The following is a 16,155-nucleotide window of genomic DNA, read 5'->3' as shown; positions in this document are numbered from 1 at the left end:
AGTATTGTTTTATACTGTTTGACGTTAATGACGATATCACTTTTGTTGAAAATAATATTTAACTGCCATATTGCTGGCTGAACTTCATGGGAGTTGTAGTTGTATACTGGGGTTATGGTGGCCTACTCTACACGCTGGCTGAACACCATTACATTACATTTATTTCTATAGCGCCAGCTGATTCTGTAACGCTGTTACAACAGGGTCAGTAAAACAATTCAAAATCACACAAAATAACAAAATAAATGGAGGAGGGGTACTGGGTCTTGTGAGCTTACAATCTAGACTGGGGTAGTTGCGGCTAATCTTTACCACCCAACCAAAGTTCTCATTTTGTACAGGTACACGCTGGTCTGCAGCTACTACTACTGCGGTCTTCCCATTTTTCCTATTAATGGGTAACTAATGTTTGCCTCCTTTCCAGGAACCCCTCTTCTGAGCCGATAAGGAGGTATTGGGGTGGGAGAGTAGAAAGCTGGGGGTCCCGCGAACCCCCATGACCAAGTGTGGGGGGAAAAAAACCAGACCTCAAAGAAGTATATGGTGTCTGTCATTCTTAAAGGTGCTGTTCCACCTACTCTGCTAATATTAGCATTTTTATTACTAAATGCAACACTATCCTTTAGTACATTAGAAGTCAACACTTTTCCCTGAGAATGCTTTCATTGTGTAAACCTTTGCCTCAATTATAGTTTTTGTGGTAAGTGCTAAGTTGTCATGTGACCCAAAAGCAGGCAGTAAAAGGCGGTTCCTTGTGTTTTTTTTATGTGATAAAATGTTTAAACTAATAATAAAACGTCTACTAAGGTTTATTTATTATACGGTGGGATGCGGTATCCCCCCCACCCCCGAAATGGAAGAGCACTTTTTATGTATAGAGTGATCTAAGGGGGCAAAAAGACCTCCCTGACTTCAGAGTTCCGTTTGACCCCTAATAGTTTGCGTTGACAGCGGCTCCCACCCCATCTGCCTCGGTAGCCAAATGGAGAGTCCAGCCCTGGAATTTTCCGGGCCCTTTAATGTTGGTAGGTGGCCAACAGTTGGTATTCTGCGAAGATATTAAAACCTGCCGTGGAGTCTATAAAATGTCACAAAGATGTTTAGATTCCGTGCTAATGTTAGACCGGCGCTCTTACAGCCTCGGCAGATTAAACGTGACACAGTCCAGTCCTATCGGTGTTATCTCTGAGAATGCTTTTTAGGTCTTACCCGCGCTGTTCTCTCAACTTTGTTTTGATAACGCGGTGAGATGGAGGTTATTTTTAGATGGCATATGGCGTTTGACTTTCTTGGAACGATTTCCACTTTTTTTTTTTGTCTTAAATGAATATCTCGCACCCTTTAGTACCGGGGATTACCTAAAACTTTTGATAGACAGCAAATTATTCTCATTAGTCTTATTGGAATCGGCTCGCAGATTGCATTGAACAACCATTGGTGGTGCTTTCATTTCCTTTGGTGAAGGAGTTTTCAATCATGATGCAACGAGATACATAATATATCTAATTTCCTTATGGAATTCCGTCTAGACTGGATCTCCTGCCATGCAAAAGCTTCAACTCCACCAAACCAGGTTAATTAAGAGACCTCAGGGCCACCTTTCATGTTAATGATGCTTGATGTCTGGGTGCCGACAGAACCAGGACACTGAGATGTTGGGGGGTTGAAGCCCAAAAGTACAATATCTCCTCCAATCCGGAGAATAAGGTAGACCCCTGGGGTGCAGAAGGGCAGGGAGGCTTCTTGGAGCATAAGTGGACCTGTGAATTTGACAGTGACGACGTCTTCGGTAATTATTTTGTACTAGAAATGTTAAAGGGGCTGTCACGTCATCACTGGCTTGTTTTTGTGCAAAACTGTAACTTTGCGTGTATTTGGCTCATGTAACTGGAAACTGGATTTCATGGGTGAGTTAGGTTTGGGGAGTCGTTTATTAGAGTACATGCATGGAGATGGGGGACCTCAACATGGCATTTAGGGGGTCAATATTCTGTTCTCTCTTGATCTGACTGTGAAGAGGTGCCCTGCGCCAGTTACTGACCCAGTGCTAATTAGTCCTAGAGGGTAAGCAGGTCCTACCTACTCCTCTGGCCACAAAGGGTTGGAGCTATAGGTTCCTCTTTCCTTGAAGACCCAGGGAGCACTTTCCCTGTGATCTGGAAGATGAATGAGGGAAGATCTTTATCCTGGAACTTCTCAGAATCACCAACCTGCCTAGTTCTCCCACCGCATAACAAGAAGACAATGGCTATTACCAGAATTTATAACATTTAATACAAGATTCCAATCTATTACCAGAATGTATCGCATTTACTACAAGATTCTGATCTTTTACCAGTATTTATCACGTGTGTAATTCAGAAATGTTACATCGGTGACCAAGTGAATTGTAACCCTGATCTATACAAGTGACATTTAAATGATGATACCTAGACTTTTAATCTCCTGCTCGTCTCCTAGCAACCTTCCTCCAAGGCTCCATGTGACCGCGCTGTCTCCTCCCACTAATTCCAGACCTCCGGTGCTGGGCGCGCGCCCTCCTGTCAGTGACAGCTCGCGCGAGCTCTGCGTTTCCACGGTAACGAGCGCCGCCCGGCTCCTGTCAGGCTAAGTGTGATGGAGGCCTCGGGAATCGGGTCAGCGGTGAACGGGGGCCCAAAGCTGCCGCCGCCGCCTGAAGATGAGCCTCCGCCTGGCAGGGACAGGCTGGCGGGGATACAGAAGGGCAGCAGCGTCTGCTCGCGCTCGTACTTCGTGGTGGTGATGGTGTTCGTGCACGTCTACATCCTCAATGTCATCGCTCTGCTGTTCTATGTCTACTACACCAACGGCAACAACCACGGGGTCGAGGGGCCCACCCCGGGCCCTCCAGCACCAACGACCGGGACACCAGCCCCCCAGCACAAGGCTAGGCTGAGGCATGAGCAGGACAACTCACCGTACACCTACCTGCCCAGGCTGGAGGGTATCAAGGTGAGTCTGGCTGCTGGGGTGGGGTGGCTGTGAGAGGCCGATAACACCTGCCCCGGTACAGGGTAACATCTATTGGAGAGCTCCAAGGGGCCACTCACTGCATGTTAAAGGGACAGCTCCAAGGGGCCACTCACTGCATGTTAAAGGGACAGCTCCAAGGGGCCACTCACTGCATTTTATAGGGGCAGCTCCATGGGGCCACTCACTGCTGATAAGGGAACAGCTCCAAGGGGCCACTCACTGCATGTTATAGGGACAGCTCCAAGGGGCCACTCACTGCATGTTATAGGGACAGCTCTGACAACTCATTGTTCCTAATACTCAGTGCAGGGTAACCGCTCACTATTCCTGAAGGGCCATTTACAGGCAGCTCCAAGGGCCACGCATTGTTCCTAATGCACAGCTTCAAACAGCTATTCAGCTCTCCCTAGCGGACAGCTCCAGGGGGGGGTGCAATCTCCATTTTCAGGGGTGGGCTTCAAAGGGCCACATATTGAACCCTAATGGGACAAATCTGCAAATATTACTTTCTCATTGGTACATCCTTGATGGGCCACTAATAGAACCAAGTGTTCAGATATCGCTGGTGGTCACACGGCTCGAGCCTGAGTTACCCCTTGGTGGTGATCCATCTTAGGCATTGATGAGTTATATAAGACTTGATGTCCTGCAAGTCATCTCCACTGGCCGACCATGGAGTTAGAAGCCACCCAGCTATGAAACTTGTGGAGTTATTTTGTCAAAAGTGTTCTAATAACAATAATAATAATTATAATAAATTAGCCTGAAATATGTTTTACCAAGATGTACCAGCCAGCAAAAAACGGTTAGAAGGTTAATGGAAAAAAGATGACTCTCATAGGCTTTCAGGACCTCAGATCTCTCTTCAGATGGAGAGGAAACCTCTGAGATCCCAAAAGCCTTTGTGACTCAACATACTTTTCTAAGTTGGCCCAATAAAAGGTATCATCTTTCCAGTAAAGACGCCATATTTTCTTGGACCAATATGACTGCATCCATCTTCCGTGTTATAATGTTATGGAGTCATGGTACACGCACATGGCAGATAATCTGTGTGAACAGAGACTGTGTTCGTTAGCGCATTTGGGATTATTGTGATAATATATCATTTATGTTATAATGTGGGACCAGCGGAATATGTTGCCTTCTGCGGTCAGACGGATGGAAGTAATTATTTCTTTCTGCTGTGATTTCCTCGTCAGGTTGGACACACGCAGAAAGTGGAGCTGGTTCTAAACAAGGTCCACGACGTCAAAACCTTGAGTCTAAAGCCGCTGCTGTTTGGTAAGAGATTTGTTCTCTGCGTGATGGGCGTTTAACTCGGTTTATTCCCCTGCTTCAATCTGCTGCAAGTGAATTTAATCACCTTAACACCATGATAAACCCCAGCGCTGCTCTTATAACTAATCTAACGGAGAGGGACACCATCTGATCCTAAAATCCATCGCCTGGTACTCATTCATTCATTCACATGTCCTCACAAACCACGAGAAGACATGTTTATTCACATATATTTCTATAAATAATGTATTGTGGAGCACAAAAAGCTCAACCTCCCGTCCTTTCCCGATACTCCAAAAGTATCAATGTGCGCATGGTGTTACGACGTGTAATAAATAGTAACCTGAATCCTTTCAACCTTTATTCAAGGGTTAATAACCCATATTATGCCAGAAAAAGAGCAAATCTAACATAGTGTATGAAGTGCATATATAGTGTATTTATATTATTGCGCTCACAAGTAGAACACATGGAAAAGGCTCATCAAAGGACATTCTAAATGCGCAACACAGCTTGGACTTTAACCTCAGGGATGAGAAAGAATCACATCTTTCCAGAAGAGTAAGTTTTTTTACATACTTTTATTAAAAACGTAGCATTTTACATCCCAATCCTGGATAATCCGATCAATGTCGGTCAAATTAAAAAAAAGAACGTTCTGCCACCAGTCCAACATCTGGAACGTTCTTCGGCCAACGAGGCTTCCTCAAAGGTCACAATGTATTTATGACACTTTGTAACACGAAGCGCACATTGATACCCTTACCGTTAGTACCGACTTTTATTTCTTAGCTCTACTTTATTTATTTACAAAGTTTAAACACTTTCTTTGCAAACGGCAATCGAAGAATAGATAGACACGGTTGTTTTAATTAAATAGATATTTACTTATATAAAAAACAGGAAAGAGTGGCTTTGTTGTAATGCACTTTGATTACAGATCTGTCGTGTTGTCGTACATCTCGACTTCTAAGCCCGTGTGATTCGGGACGGCAGGGAGCGGAGTTTGGGAGGTAGAGCGTCACTCAAACTCCAGTGATTGAAAACCGCCAGATTGTGGTCCCGAATCCCGCTCTCCCGCTGAGCTCTACCTCTGTCCTGAGAAGCGGGGGGCAGAATAGAGCTCAGCGGGATTGAGTGGCAAAATGGGGACTTTGCGCGGGACAGTTGGGAGGTGTGCATTAATAGAACGCACACAGAAACTGACTTTGTGTGATTGGAACCTATTTTCTCAGCATGCATTTAGGGGGATAGATGCGAGCTCCAAATTATTTGTCTTCGTGAGTCAATATATAAAAACTAACATTTATTTTATGGCTAGACGTTTGTGGCCAGGACAGCAAGCTAAGAAAACATGGTCGCAGAAGTTTGGGTGTCCTAGAGCTTTGTTCATTCCTTTAAGAATTTCATTCCGGAGAATTTTCACACGCAGCGCACGTTGCTTCTTGTCTTAATATTGTTACGGAGCATGTCCCACATATATACAGAAATATACACAGCTTTCATGCGGTGCCCTCTGGTTAGTGAAGCACCTTCAATCCATTGGGCTCTTAGGACCTGCACTTGTGATGCTTCCATTTCCTCACCGCGTGCTGGAGGTTCTTGTTCCTTTTCTGCCAGGCGTAGGCGTTATTCACAACCACCTTGTCGTCTTGGATATTTCCGCTGATGACGTAAGTGCCGCTCCGGGTTCCCCGCATGATGTTCTGCACGCAGGTGGCATCGAGTTCCAGCCATTGCTGGAGCATCGGGAATATATCCGCTTTGGCCAGGGGGCCATGTTTCAGTATTTCCAGCTTGGCATCCATGTCGAAGTCGGACAGCACTGGAGAAGTCAGGTTTTTCTTGGTGATGCGGACCTTGGCAGCTAGGAGATAGAAATATGAATGTATTTTTTTAATCAGCTACACATTATAATGGCTTGTGTGGATGTGATGTGAAGCCCCCCGCATCCCAGTGCTCTCATCCATTGAGTGCAGTGCATTGTGGGACCACATGCCAAGTGGTGTACATGCGCATAACACCTTCCCTTATTAAATTAATAGCAAACGACTCTGCATTGCACATTATAGATCTGTAAACATTATATATGATTTAACTGTGCATTGTGCAAACTGGCCATACATAATAGATAGGTCAGTGAATGCAAACGGTTTTCCCATAGGAACGTATGCGGTTTTGTTGTTGTTTATTTTGGGAATAAATAGACGGGTGTGTGTAGAGCACTGGGGCTGAGAGGCGGCATTGTACCCTGTGCTGTGTACTCACTGAAGTCGTTGGCGCAGAAGGTATCCAGGATCTCCTTGGCGGTGCTCGCTTCTTCTAGCTCGCAGTCTCTGCAGCTGGCTCTGGGCACTGCTATAAGCAAGTAAAGAAGAGCCGTGAGCATTCCTGCATCCCACGGATGGTTTCCTGACATGAAGTACACAGTACAGAGCGACACAGAGAATGCAGACAAAACATGGCTTTCCTCAAGTTTTATGTAGACCTGTCTTTATTAGAGTAGCAGCAGAGGGACCCGCTCGTGGATCTGCAGCAGAGATAACAGGCGGTAGAAAGTCACGCACCCTAAACCTGATCTTTAAAGGAACCCTGACATGCTAACCGCGTCACTTTAAACATTAAACCGAGACCCGTTAAACTTGTGTAAAAATAACAGAAGTGATAACATAAAGGCAGAGGACAAGACATCGGCTAGTTGGATTACTCTCGGGAAACTTGTGTAGTTTCTGCATTTGATGGAGAAATAACTTACTTCTGCGGCTGGAACTCGTGCCGTTGGTGATCGGTGAGATGCACATGCCGTGGTCGATGGGGAAGTTCTCACACTTCAGTATCTCGGGCCACGGGTACCCATAGCAGGCCATGATTGGGGCGCAGCTGTCCCTCACTGCCTCGCACAGGCTCCGGCACGGGTAGATGAACCTGATGAGAGGCAATAAACCGAGCAGCAGATCAGCAAAAGACGCCTATGGGTGATGGAGTCAGGATCTACAAATTCATGGATGGATTTTACAAATGCGCGCCACATTTAATCAGCAATAAAAATAATAATGCTGACCCCCTATCAGAAAGGTATTACACAGACCACTCGATTTTCCATCCTCCTGCATTCTACAATAATGGGTTTTAACTCTTCGAGTGTCATAGAGAAGCTCAGTGCGTTGCTCACGGCATCTTAAATGGTTAAAAGCTCACCAGAACAAATGAGGTTGGAGATTTAAATTTAAAGTGTGTTCATCCAGCGCTGGGTTTTCTCCAACAGACACTGAGCGCCTTAACGCTTTCATTAAGAAAGGACTTTGTCAAATTGTATGTTTCAAAGGAACAAAGAGCCGACTAAGTGCTGCCCGAATACGTAGAGTGATGCAAGCAGGGGTCAGTCATGTGTAATTCAAAGAGACATTTTACAATAGAGAAACTCACTAATGGGAAAATATGGCAGTTAATTGCCATGGAACTGACGCACAAGGAGAGCCCGCTGCCCCGTACGGAACAAGGAGCACAATGTGTGAGCAGCAGCGATGAAGACATTAGAACGTTAACACAGTAAGAGATACAGTGTTTGTAGTTCACATTTTCCCTTTGCTTGGAACATAGTATTTGTGAGAGGAAGGATATTACTTACCTGTCCAGGCAGACTGGCGCAAAGAGGGAGCAGAGGAAGATGCGTGCGTCGGGGTGGCACTCTCTCGCTAGTAGGGGCAGCCAGCTGGTGGATTGCTGAATCACCTCCGCCATCGACTCGTGTTCCAACAAGTTGGGGATCCGCATTTCTGAATATCCGATGTCATAGCACAGAGCCATGTGTCTGGGAATCCGCGTGCACCTTGAAGAACCCAAGAAGTCCACGTACATAGCCTGGGAGCCACAGATCGAGGTGCATACCAGAAACAACAGGGAGCATAGTGAGTGCCGAGGAGTCATGGTGCCTCTCCCGAAACGTCCAGAAACCAATGGCTCGTCCTCACAAATGGTCAGGGAAGTGAGTTTCTCCTGCTTTGGGCTACTGGTCTTTATATTGCGGGAGCCACTTTCCTGCTAATCCTTTCTCATTAAGATCCAGCACTCTTGGTCTCCTGGTGGTAAAGACAATACCACAGTTTGTCTTTGCCAATAGGCCTGATTGTTTGGTCTTGTAGGGGGGCTGCTTAGATCAGCAGGTGTTGTAATGAGGGCAGACAGAGGGGGCTGAATGTTTGAACCCTCCTACACATTGGATTATCTAGGCGTGTTATTGTATTTTTTTCTTTTTTGATTGAATCTCTACTGGACACCATTTGTTGAGGCCAGCCTATTCCCGTGACTCGTCATTAACTATCCTAGAAACGTAAACGTTTTACCCACTTGCAAAAGAAACAATCATTTTTTTGGACAGAGGATAAGTAAAGTGTGTTTATCCAGCTCTGGGGATTCTCAAACAGACGCTGAGTGTCTTAATGTTTTCATTAAGAGCTTTAATTTTTTAACATTGTGTCCTGGAGAACGTCCATTTACAGGTGAGGGTCGATCATTTACATGCGGAGTAATCACAATGTAATTAGCAAGATCACTACTAAAAAAATAAAAAAAAGCAAACACCTTATTTGTTAAGTTTGTAAACTTTGGCAAATCACCAAAAAATCCATTTTGGCCACCACATCTTTTGTTTTATGATGTAAACCTATGTAATGCTGTCATATATTTGATTTCTCCACACATGCTGGGTACAGCAAAGCCATTTTCTTGTTTTAATAGCCATGTTTCTCTGTAACAACAGATTTAGGTGTTCTCTGCCGATTGGTGATTTCCCAACATAATATGGAATCCGTGACTATATGGTCGTATAAGTGATTTAGGGTACATAGCAAAGCAATATTATAATGTAAGAGCCTTCAGTGTAATCATTTTTAATATGTTTTTATTAATTGCTTTCAGCAGCCTGGATTTCCAGTGTGTACACATTCCAAGGGTTTTTCTTTTTTTAAGATGATTTTGTGTATTTCTTCTAGAAATCCCACATTTTCTGACCGAGGAAGAGTGCAAACTGCTCATTCACCTGGCACAGTTAAAGGGACTGCAGGCAAGTCAGATTTTGCCTGTAGATGGATATAAAGAAGCCATGGAGAACCTGGAGATAAGCAAGGCCGATATCTTTAATCTTCTGGACCACAACCAGGATGGACAACTTCAGATAAAGGAAGTGAGTGATGGGCTGGGGGGGACGGGGGTCCGGGAAGACGGGATGGCTTCAGACTGGTGTGGGAAACACGGCAGATAACACATGGGGGACGCGTGGCTATTGACTCTGTTTGATGTTCACATTTCAAATGGTTCACTTCTTTTGTGTTGGTTTATCAAGGCTGGGCCGTGTCTCCTAAACCTATATATCTGGAGCCTAATTTAGCTGCATATTTAAGATAAATTCCCGGAGGCACCGATTTCTCTGTATGTGATTGTATATAAATGTACCCAGCCGGCATTCCGGATTTGATTTGTTTATAGCTCACACAGCAATTTACTTAAAGACTTGCAGTTCAAATCTTACTGAGGCTTAATTCTCTTTATACAGTACTAACACCCTCCAACCTTCTGATATTTATTACTACCGCCTGTAATATAACGCCACTCAGAGCAGACTTCTTCCTTCTCTCCGGCCTATGACAATGATATCCATATTAAATGCTTTTTTTGACCCAATTATTGTGTTTATTACGTCTAATAACGAGTTATTTCCAGTTTTCAAAACTACATTGTAACCAGGCTTTTTATCATCGTTACATCTTACAGCGTCTTCTCATCCATTAAAACAGATGTTCACTTTGGAGACACAAACTGCTTTTTGGAAGTAGTTTTCGTTATTTGCAACATAATGGCTGCAATAAAAAAAAACACTCCCAGTAAGATTTTTTTGGTGATTTTTTATCTCAAGATTCAAATAACAGATTAACATGCACACATCAAATAATATTTAAAACACATTTAAGCAGATCTACAGGGGGTAACCTTCAGTATCCAACAAAGCAAAAAAGATAATGTCCATCGCTCTCTGAAATATATTAAATAATATTAATATTATTATTATTATTATTATTTATTTATTTTTAATAAAAATTATATTTATTTTATTGAAGTTTTATAACATACAAAAATATTTCTATTATGAATATATAAATTCCAAAGTCAGGTTCATAGAAATACAATATATAACTACTTAATATATGTAGCAATCATAGATTCTTTTTTAATACATAAAGAATATTCATAATAGTTCCCCAAACATTAAATTTAATGGGTAGAAAAATCACTTAATAGCCGTAAGTGTTCTGTCTGATGTATGTGTTTATATTTTAAAGTACAATATTCTCTTAATTCTCATACATTTCTTAAAAGCTGTTATATAAAAAATAGAGACTAAACAAATAATTTCAGCGATCCATTTGAATTAAAACGATCATTTATGGTTAAAAAAAAGCTGCAGTCAAATCTCCAGATACTTCTGGGTTGTTATTTATTTATTTATTTTCTTTTTTTTCAACACCAAATATATATTTTCTGGAAACTACTGTTAATATGATACAAAGTAACAAAAATTAGGTCGCTGCCGTTGCAAAATATTTTGTGTTCTCTGCGTATAAAGGAAGTTTTTATTGAACATGCTGCTGGTGGTTTTTAAGACTAATATAAACCCTTTGACTTCCAGGTATTGACCCACTCCCGACTCGGAAACGGCAGATGGATGACCCCTGAGAATATTCGGGAAATGTACACCGCGGTTAAGGCCGACCCAGATGGCAATGGTGAGATAGCAGGGTAATTGTGTTTAAAACAAAGCATATCTGATTGTGTTACTGACGACAAAAGCCCCTGAAAGTCAGGTGGGGCAGTTACTCTAAAAGCTTTAACCGCCTGCAAGTATTCGCTTAATAAGCGTAATGGGGTCCTTTACTCATGTGAAGAGGGTCCTTGCGGACCGACTATAGGCAGCTGTCCAGTCCAGCCGCTAAGTGTGTTAGCTTGTCCTTAATGTCTTTCATTCCTACACGGTACATGCCGTATTATCCAGGGAATGATTTAGAAATTATTAACTATAATTGCAATACTTAGATATATTTAATTATTAGCCAGGGTCCCATTTCTTCTGTAGGTCTCAAACACTGTTTCATTCATTGTCTAATCCACCGACAGACTAATCCCCTTATAGAATTTAGTACATGTTCCTTCCAATGTATTTATTTTGCATTTTATTTGAAGTAATACTTGAAATCGCAATGAACTCTGTTAGTGTTGCTGGTGAGTAACAGCGGTATATTAATGATGTATATTTCACTGACGTAGCTGGTCTGTTGTGAGGACGTCTATCAGGCTGACTTTGATGTTTATCAGTTCTATCCTGAATAAATCTGCTGTATGGGGACGCTCTTTGTGAGACAGTCCGGCCAGGGAGCAGGTGATAACTTTTATGTGACCAACAGTGTCGGTGATTGTAAAATCTCTCGCTCGAGGACTCGATTTATCTATCATGTAAAGCCCCTGTCTCTTTATTAATAAATAAACTAATTGAAACTAAGAAACTGCTGCTGCTTCATGATTTTCCAGGAGTCCTGAGCTTGGAGGAATTCAAGAAATTAAATCTCGGGGACTTCCATAAATACTTGGGGAACCAGAGGATCACCATGAGCGACTTGGTCCGGAATAGTCAGCACACCTGGCTGTACCAGGGAGAAGGAGCTCACCACGTGTTACGATCCATTCGTCAGAGGTAAGTTCCAAACGGCATCATGTGACCGCTTATATCGTAGACAGACGGTTACAGTTTATCCAACAAATGAATATTCTTAAATATCGAATTAAAGGTAAAAGGTGACAGAGCAGCGCCTACTTGAAACCTCTTAACATGCAGCCCAGCTAGTCTTTTAAACATTCTGGGTACCAAAGGGCAGTAATTGCCTGGCATTTATGGGGTTAAACTTTTTGGCACGTGGATGCAGAATTTATATAGTTAAAACGCATGTTAAAAGTTATATCTCTACTGGAGATCGCATTGGGTCCGGTCTTCAAGCGACGCCTTAGCTTTTTCTGCCACTGTACTTAAGCAAAGGCGCCAAGGCAAGTGTTTTGGTAGGGGAATGTAGGAAGTATAATAATGACATCATCGTTGCTTGAGATGAAAATAAATTCTGGAAAGGGACTCAGCATATTCTTGGAATTAGATGGTAGATTTCCAGCTGACCTTGATTTATTATAAGTATAACATACAGTAGGTGTATCGGGTAACATTGTCTCTGCCCATAGAACGTCAAGATGTATTACAGTTGAATAAGAATCTTAGATATTAAGGAGTCAAAAAATGCAAATTATTACATACCAAGTCTCAGTTTTACAACAATGCAGGTTGTATTTAGATTTTAATTCCATTTCCGAGATGCAGGCCATGGATTTAAGTAAAAAAGTTGGTTAATTTGATGAGTTTTAGGTAAAGCGCGCAGCAGGCTGATAAGATTACTAAGGGTTAATTGACTTTGGAGATCTTATCTTGTGTACTAAAGGTTACAGTTGTTCTTGCTCTAAAGACCTGCTTTCTGTACACAACACCCAATCTATGGCTTTATTTACTCACCTAATTTAGTGTTAATTGAGTGAGGAAAGAGGAAATTAGAATTGGGCTATGGCTGTAATTATTTGTAACCAAAATAGCAAACTGTGAAGACCGGCTTCCCAAATGTTTACTTTCTGCTAATTGGGCCCTAATTATCTAAGTAATCTAATGTTTACTTATTCAAAGCAGTTGTCCATGAACTTTCGACTGTTAAATAATTATGCATTGGGGGGGGTCTTGTTTTAAAGATGCTTTTTCTTATGTTTTTTACCACGTAGTTATCCATTTGTTTTACAGACGTCTAAAACAGGGATTTTCTTCCTTTTTTATTCATAACAACTTTCAGAAGTAGGGATCCGCTGATGGCAGAGGATTCCCAGATCAGCCATTTAAATCAGAAAACCCATGCACATTATGTGCCACAACAGGACCAGTGCTGCAATTTACAGTATATACATTAATTGTTCTGTATATAGATTTTAAAATGTTCACCACTTAGTACATCTACCTCTGCATCTAACACATCTATTAGATTGTAAGCTCACAAGCAGGGGGCCTCCTAAGCCCACCATCATTTCCAAGAACGATAATAACATGTAGACTCATAAGACATAAATTAACATAGTTTGACTTTATACTAATCATAGAAGCTCCACATTTTAACAGTTTTTTTTTTGGAATGAGACTACAGAGACGTGTATGCGGTGAAGGAATACCCACGTTCATCCAGAACCTTCATGTTTTCTTCTTAGAGTCATCAAATTAACGCAACTCCCTCCAGAAGTGGTGGAGAACAGCGAGCCCTTGCAGGTGGTGAGGTATGACGCAGGCGGCCACTACCACGCTCATATGGATAGCGGGCCGGTGTTCCCAGAGACAGCATGCGCGCACACCAAGCTCACTACCAATGAATCTGCACCCTTCGAGACCTCATGTCGGTAAGAAGGAAGAATGCCATAAAGCGTTCACATAGCGAAGGACCGCGTAATAACGCTTAGAACAAATATCTCGCATGTGTTATTGCCACGTCTATGTATATTTTTAACACAACTGCCATTACGCAGCTAAAGATGACATCAGATATTTTTTTTGTTATTTCTCTCCTGAAACAGAAAAGTATGTAATATCTGTAGAAGTGACAGAGGTTCTGTTTTCCAGGTATGTGACGGTTTTGTTTTACCTGAATAATGTCACCGGGGGAGGTGAAACGACATTCCCGATAGCTGACAACAGAACGTACGAGGAAATGGTGAGCAGGTGTCCTGTTTCAAAATGTATTTCCATTATTGGCTCATCCATGTCTTCACTTCGGTTGGAAAATTTATTAAGTCATCTGACCTCTGTATTTCATTTTATTTGGATCAGGGCCATGTTTAACACAGGGCCTAAGGGGCAGGCCCATTGTTACCATAGGTGCACACAGCAGCTTTCCTTTTGACCCTTCAATATGCAGCTGTTGGCCCAAACCTCTTCACTAAAGCTTTCTTGTCGCTTGCGCATGACCTGCCGGCGCAGAGCACCAGGATTTGACTTAATATCCTGGTGCCCATCAGCAGGCGACACGCAGACCGCATTAGAAGAAGTGTGAGTGGAGAGGTTCATTCATACACACTCTGACTCTTGTACAATTTAGGGTGGGAATGAGGCCTGAATGAACCGAGGATGAGTAAAAAGTTACCTGAACTGATTTGCCAATACCTTGAAAATGTCTATTGCCAACTACATATGTTTCTGTTTCAGTCCTTAATCCAAAATGATGTTGACCTGAGAGACACACGGAAGCATTGTGATAAAGGAAACCTTAGAATAAAGCCACGGCAGGGTACAGCAGTCTTCTGGTACAATTACTTGTCAAATGGCAAAGGTATACAACTGTATGTGTTACACATGATAGAGTCACAAGCTAAAAGTATGAATGGATACCAATATCAGTCTCCTTTTATCAGGCTGGGTGGGAGACCTGGATGAGTTTGCCCTCCACGGAGGCTGCCTGGTGACAGAAGGAACCAAATGGATTGCCAACAACTGGATTAACGTGGACCCCAACAAGGAGCGTCAGCTCTGGTTCCAACAGGAGATGGCACGATACGCCAAAGATGAAAACGAGAGTCAGAAGGATTGGACAGCCGATACATCGTACAAGGATGTGCACGTGGATTTGTAATCGGAAGACCAGCCTTGCACCAGCCTTGGGCAGAGGGTACATTCTTGGGTCCTGAGCACAACAATACCTTACCCAGCTATCTTAATGCACCCTTTCTCAGTTTTCTTGCAGGCGTGTGAGTTGGGGCAACTTGGAAGAGCTGAATGAATCAGTCTTCCTGAAGCCTCTGTTTAATCGCACACGGTGATAGAGTGCACCAACAGGCAAACCGTGGAGGACTTGGGAGAACACGATTTGTGTTGGTCTGGTACTGAGAAGGTTTAAGAAACAACAGAAGGAGGTAGTAAAGAGGAACAAATTAGTTTTTTTATGCGTGTTTCTAAAAATTTGACAGACCAATATGTTTCTTTAGCTGGATTTGGATATATGGAATTGTTTTACAGTAAATCATATCATGGGCAGGAGACAGAGGGCTCTTCTTCCAGCAGTTGAGAGGTTACCCTCTTTGTTCCTATCATTCATGTTTTGCATGGTTCAGGAGCGTACGAGTTATTGAATCTAAAATACAATCTGGGAATTACGACCTATAAAAATCACTTACGGCCGGTTCATGGACCCACAAAGTGGGGTTCAAACATTGCTGACTTCAGTCCCATTATATCACTGCTCATTATCTCTTCCTTATGTATTTATATCTTACTCAGACTTCTATATATCTGTGTACAAGGGTACTGCACACCTCTCTGGCATTCAGTGGGTTGGTTAGTACCGTGCCGGGCAGCCCAAAATCAAATAATCTCAAACCAGACTAGTACCAGTCATAAAATCACTATCACAGATTACCTCTACGCTTATAGTCATTCAGAACATCATAGTGAAGGCACTACACCTCTTATAGAGAAATTAATGTTCGCCAGATTATACCTCTACAACCCAACATAAATTTAGTAAACCCAGCCTACGTTAGTTCGTTAGAAGCCAGTGCGGCCTTTGTCATATCACTATGCATAACCTTGCAGGTCTACCCGACACAATGTAGATTCAAGGTTTTAATGTAATGTGGCGTTCTTCACGGTTAGACGCTTATGTTTATTTCTATAACGTTATCTAAGTCGCAGTCTTTCCCAAATGATATTAAGGCATGATGTTGCATGCCCTGCATTACTCTTTGTGTTAGTTTGTAAATGTGATTGTCCGT

At 42.6% G+C, this 16,155-nt stretch overlaps 2 protein-coding genes across 2 annotated transcripts; one reads left to right on the top strand and one right to left on the bottom strand.

Annotated features, from left to right (window-relative positions):
• The first annotated feature begins 2,530 nt into the window (after positions 1-2,530).
• On the top strand, positions 2,531-15,307 carry P4HTM (prolyl 4-hydroxylase, transmembrane). Its single transcript, XM_053468892.1, has 9 exons — positions 2,531-2,973; positions 4,197-4,278; positions 9,267-9,457; positions 10,958-11,054; positions 11,854-12,016; positions 13,606-13,791; positions 14,012-14,102; positions 14,594-14,717; positions 14,800-15,307. The coding sequence occupies exons 1-9, from the start codon at positions 2,617-2,619 to the stop codon at positions 15,015-15,017; spliced, it is 1,509 nt and encodes a 502-aa protein (XP_053324867.1). The 5' UTR covers positions 2,531-2,616; the 3' UTR covers positions 15,018-15,307.
• Positions 5,766-8,169, bottom strand: LOC128499921 (secreted frizzled-related protein 5-like). Its single transcript, XM_053468902.1, has 4 exons — positions 7,904-8,169; positions 7,031-7,200; positions 6,544-6,630; positions 5,766-6,142 (listed from the first exon to the last, which is right to left on the bottom strand). Exons 1-4 carry the CDS (start codon positions 8,131-8,133, stop codon positions 5,826-5,828), a joined length of 804 nt encoding a protein of 267 aa, XP_053324877.1. The 5' UTR covers positions 8,134-8,169; the 3' UTR covers positions 5,766-5,825.
• Positions 15,308-16,155: the final 848 nt, after the last annotated feature.

This window comes from Spea bombifrons, chromosome 6, assembly GCF_027358695.1.
Source record: "Spea bombifrons isolate aSpeBom1 chromosome 6, aSpeBom1.2.pri, whole genome shotgun sequence".
In the NCBI taxonomy this organism is placed as follows: Eukaryota; Metazoa; Chordata; class Amphibia; order Anura; family Pelobatidae; genus Spea; species Spea bombifrons.
Note: the sequence above shows the minus strand (reverse complement) of the source record. Positions and strands in the feature narration are given on the sequence as shown.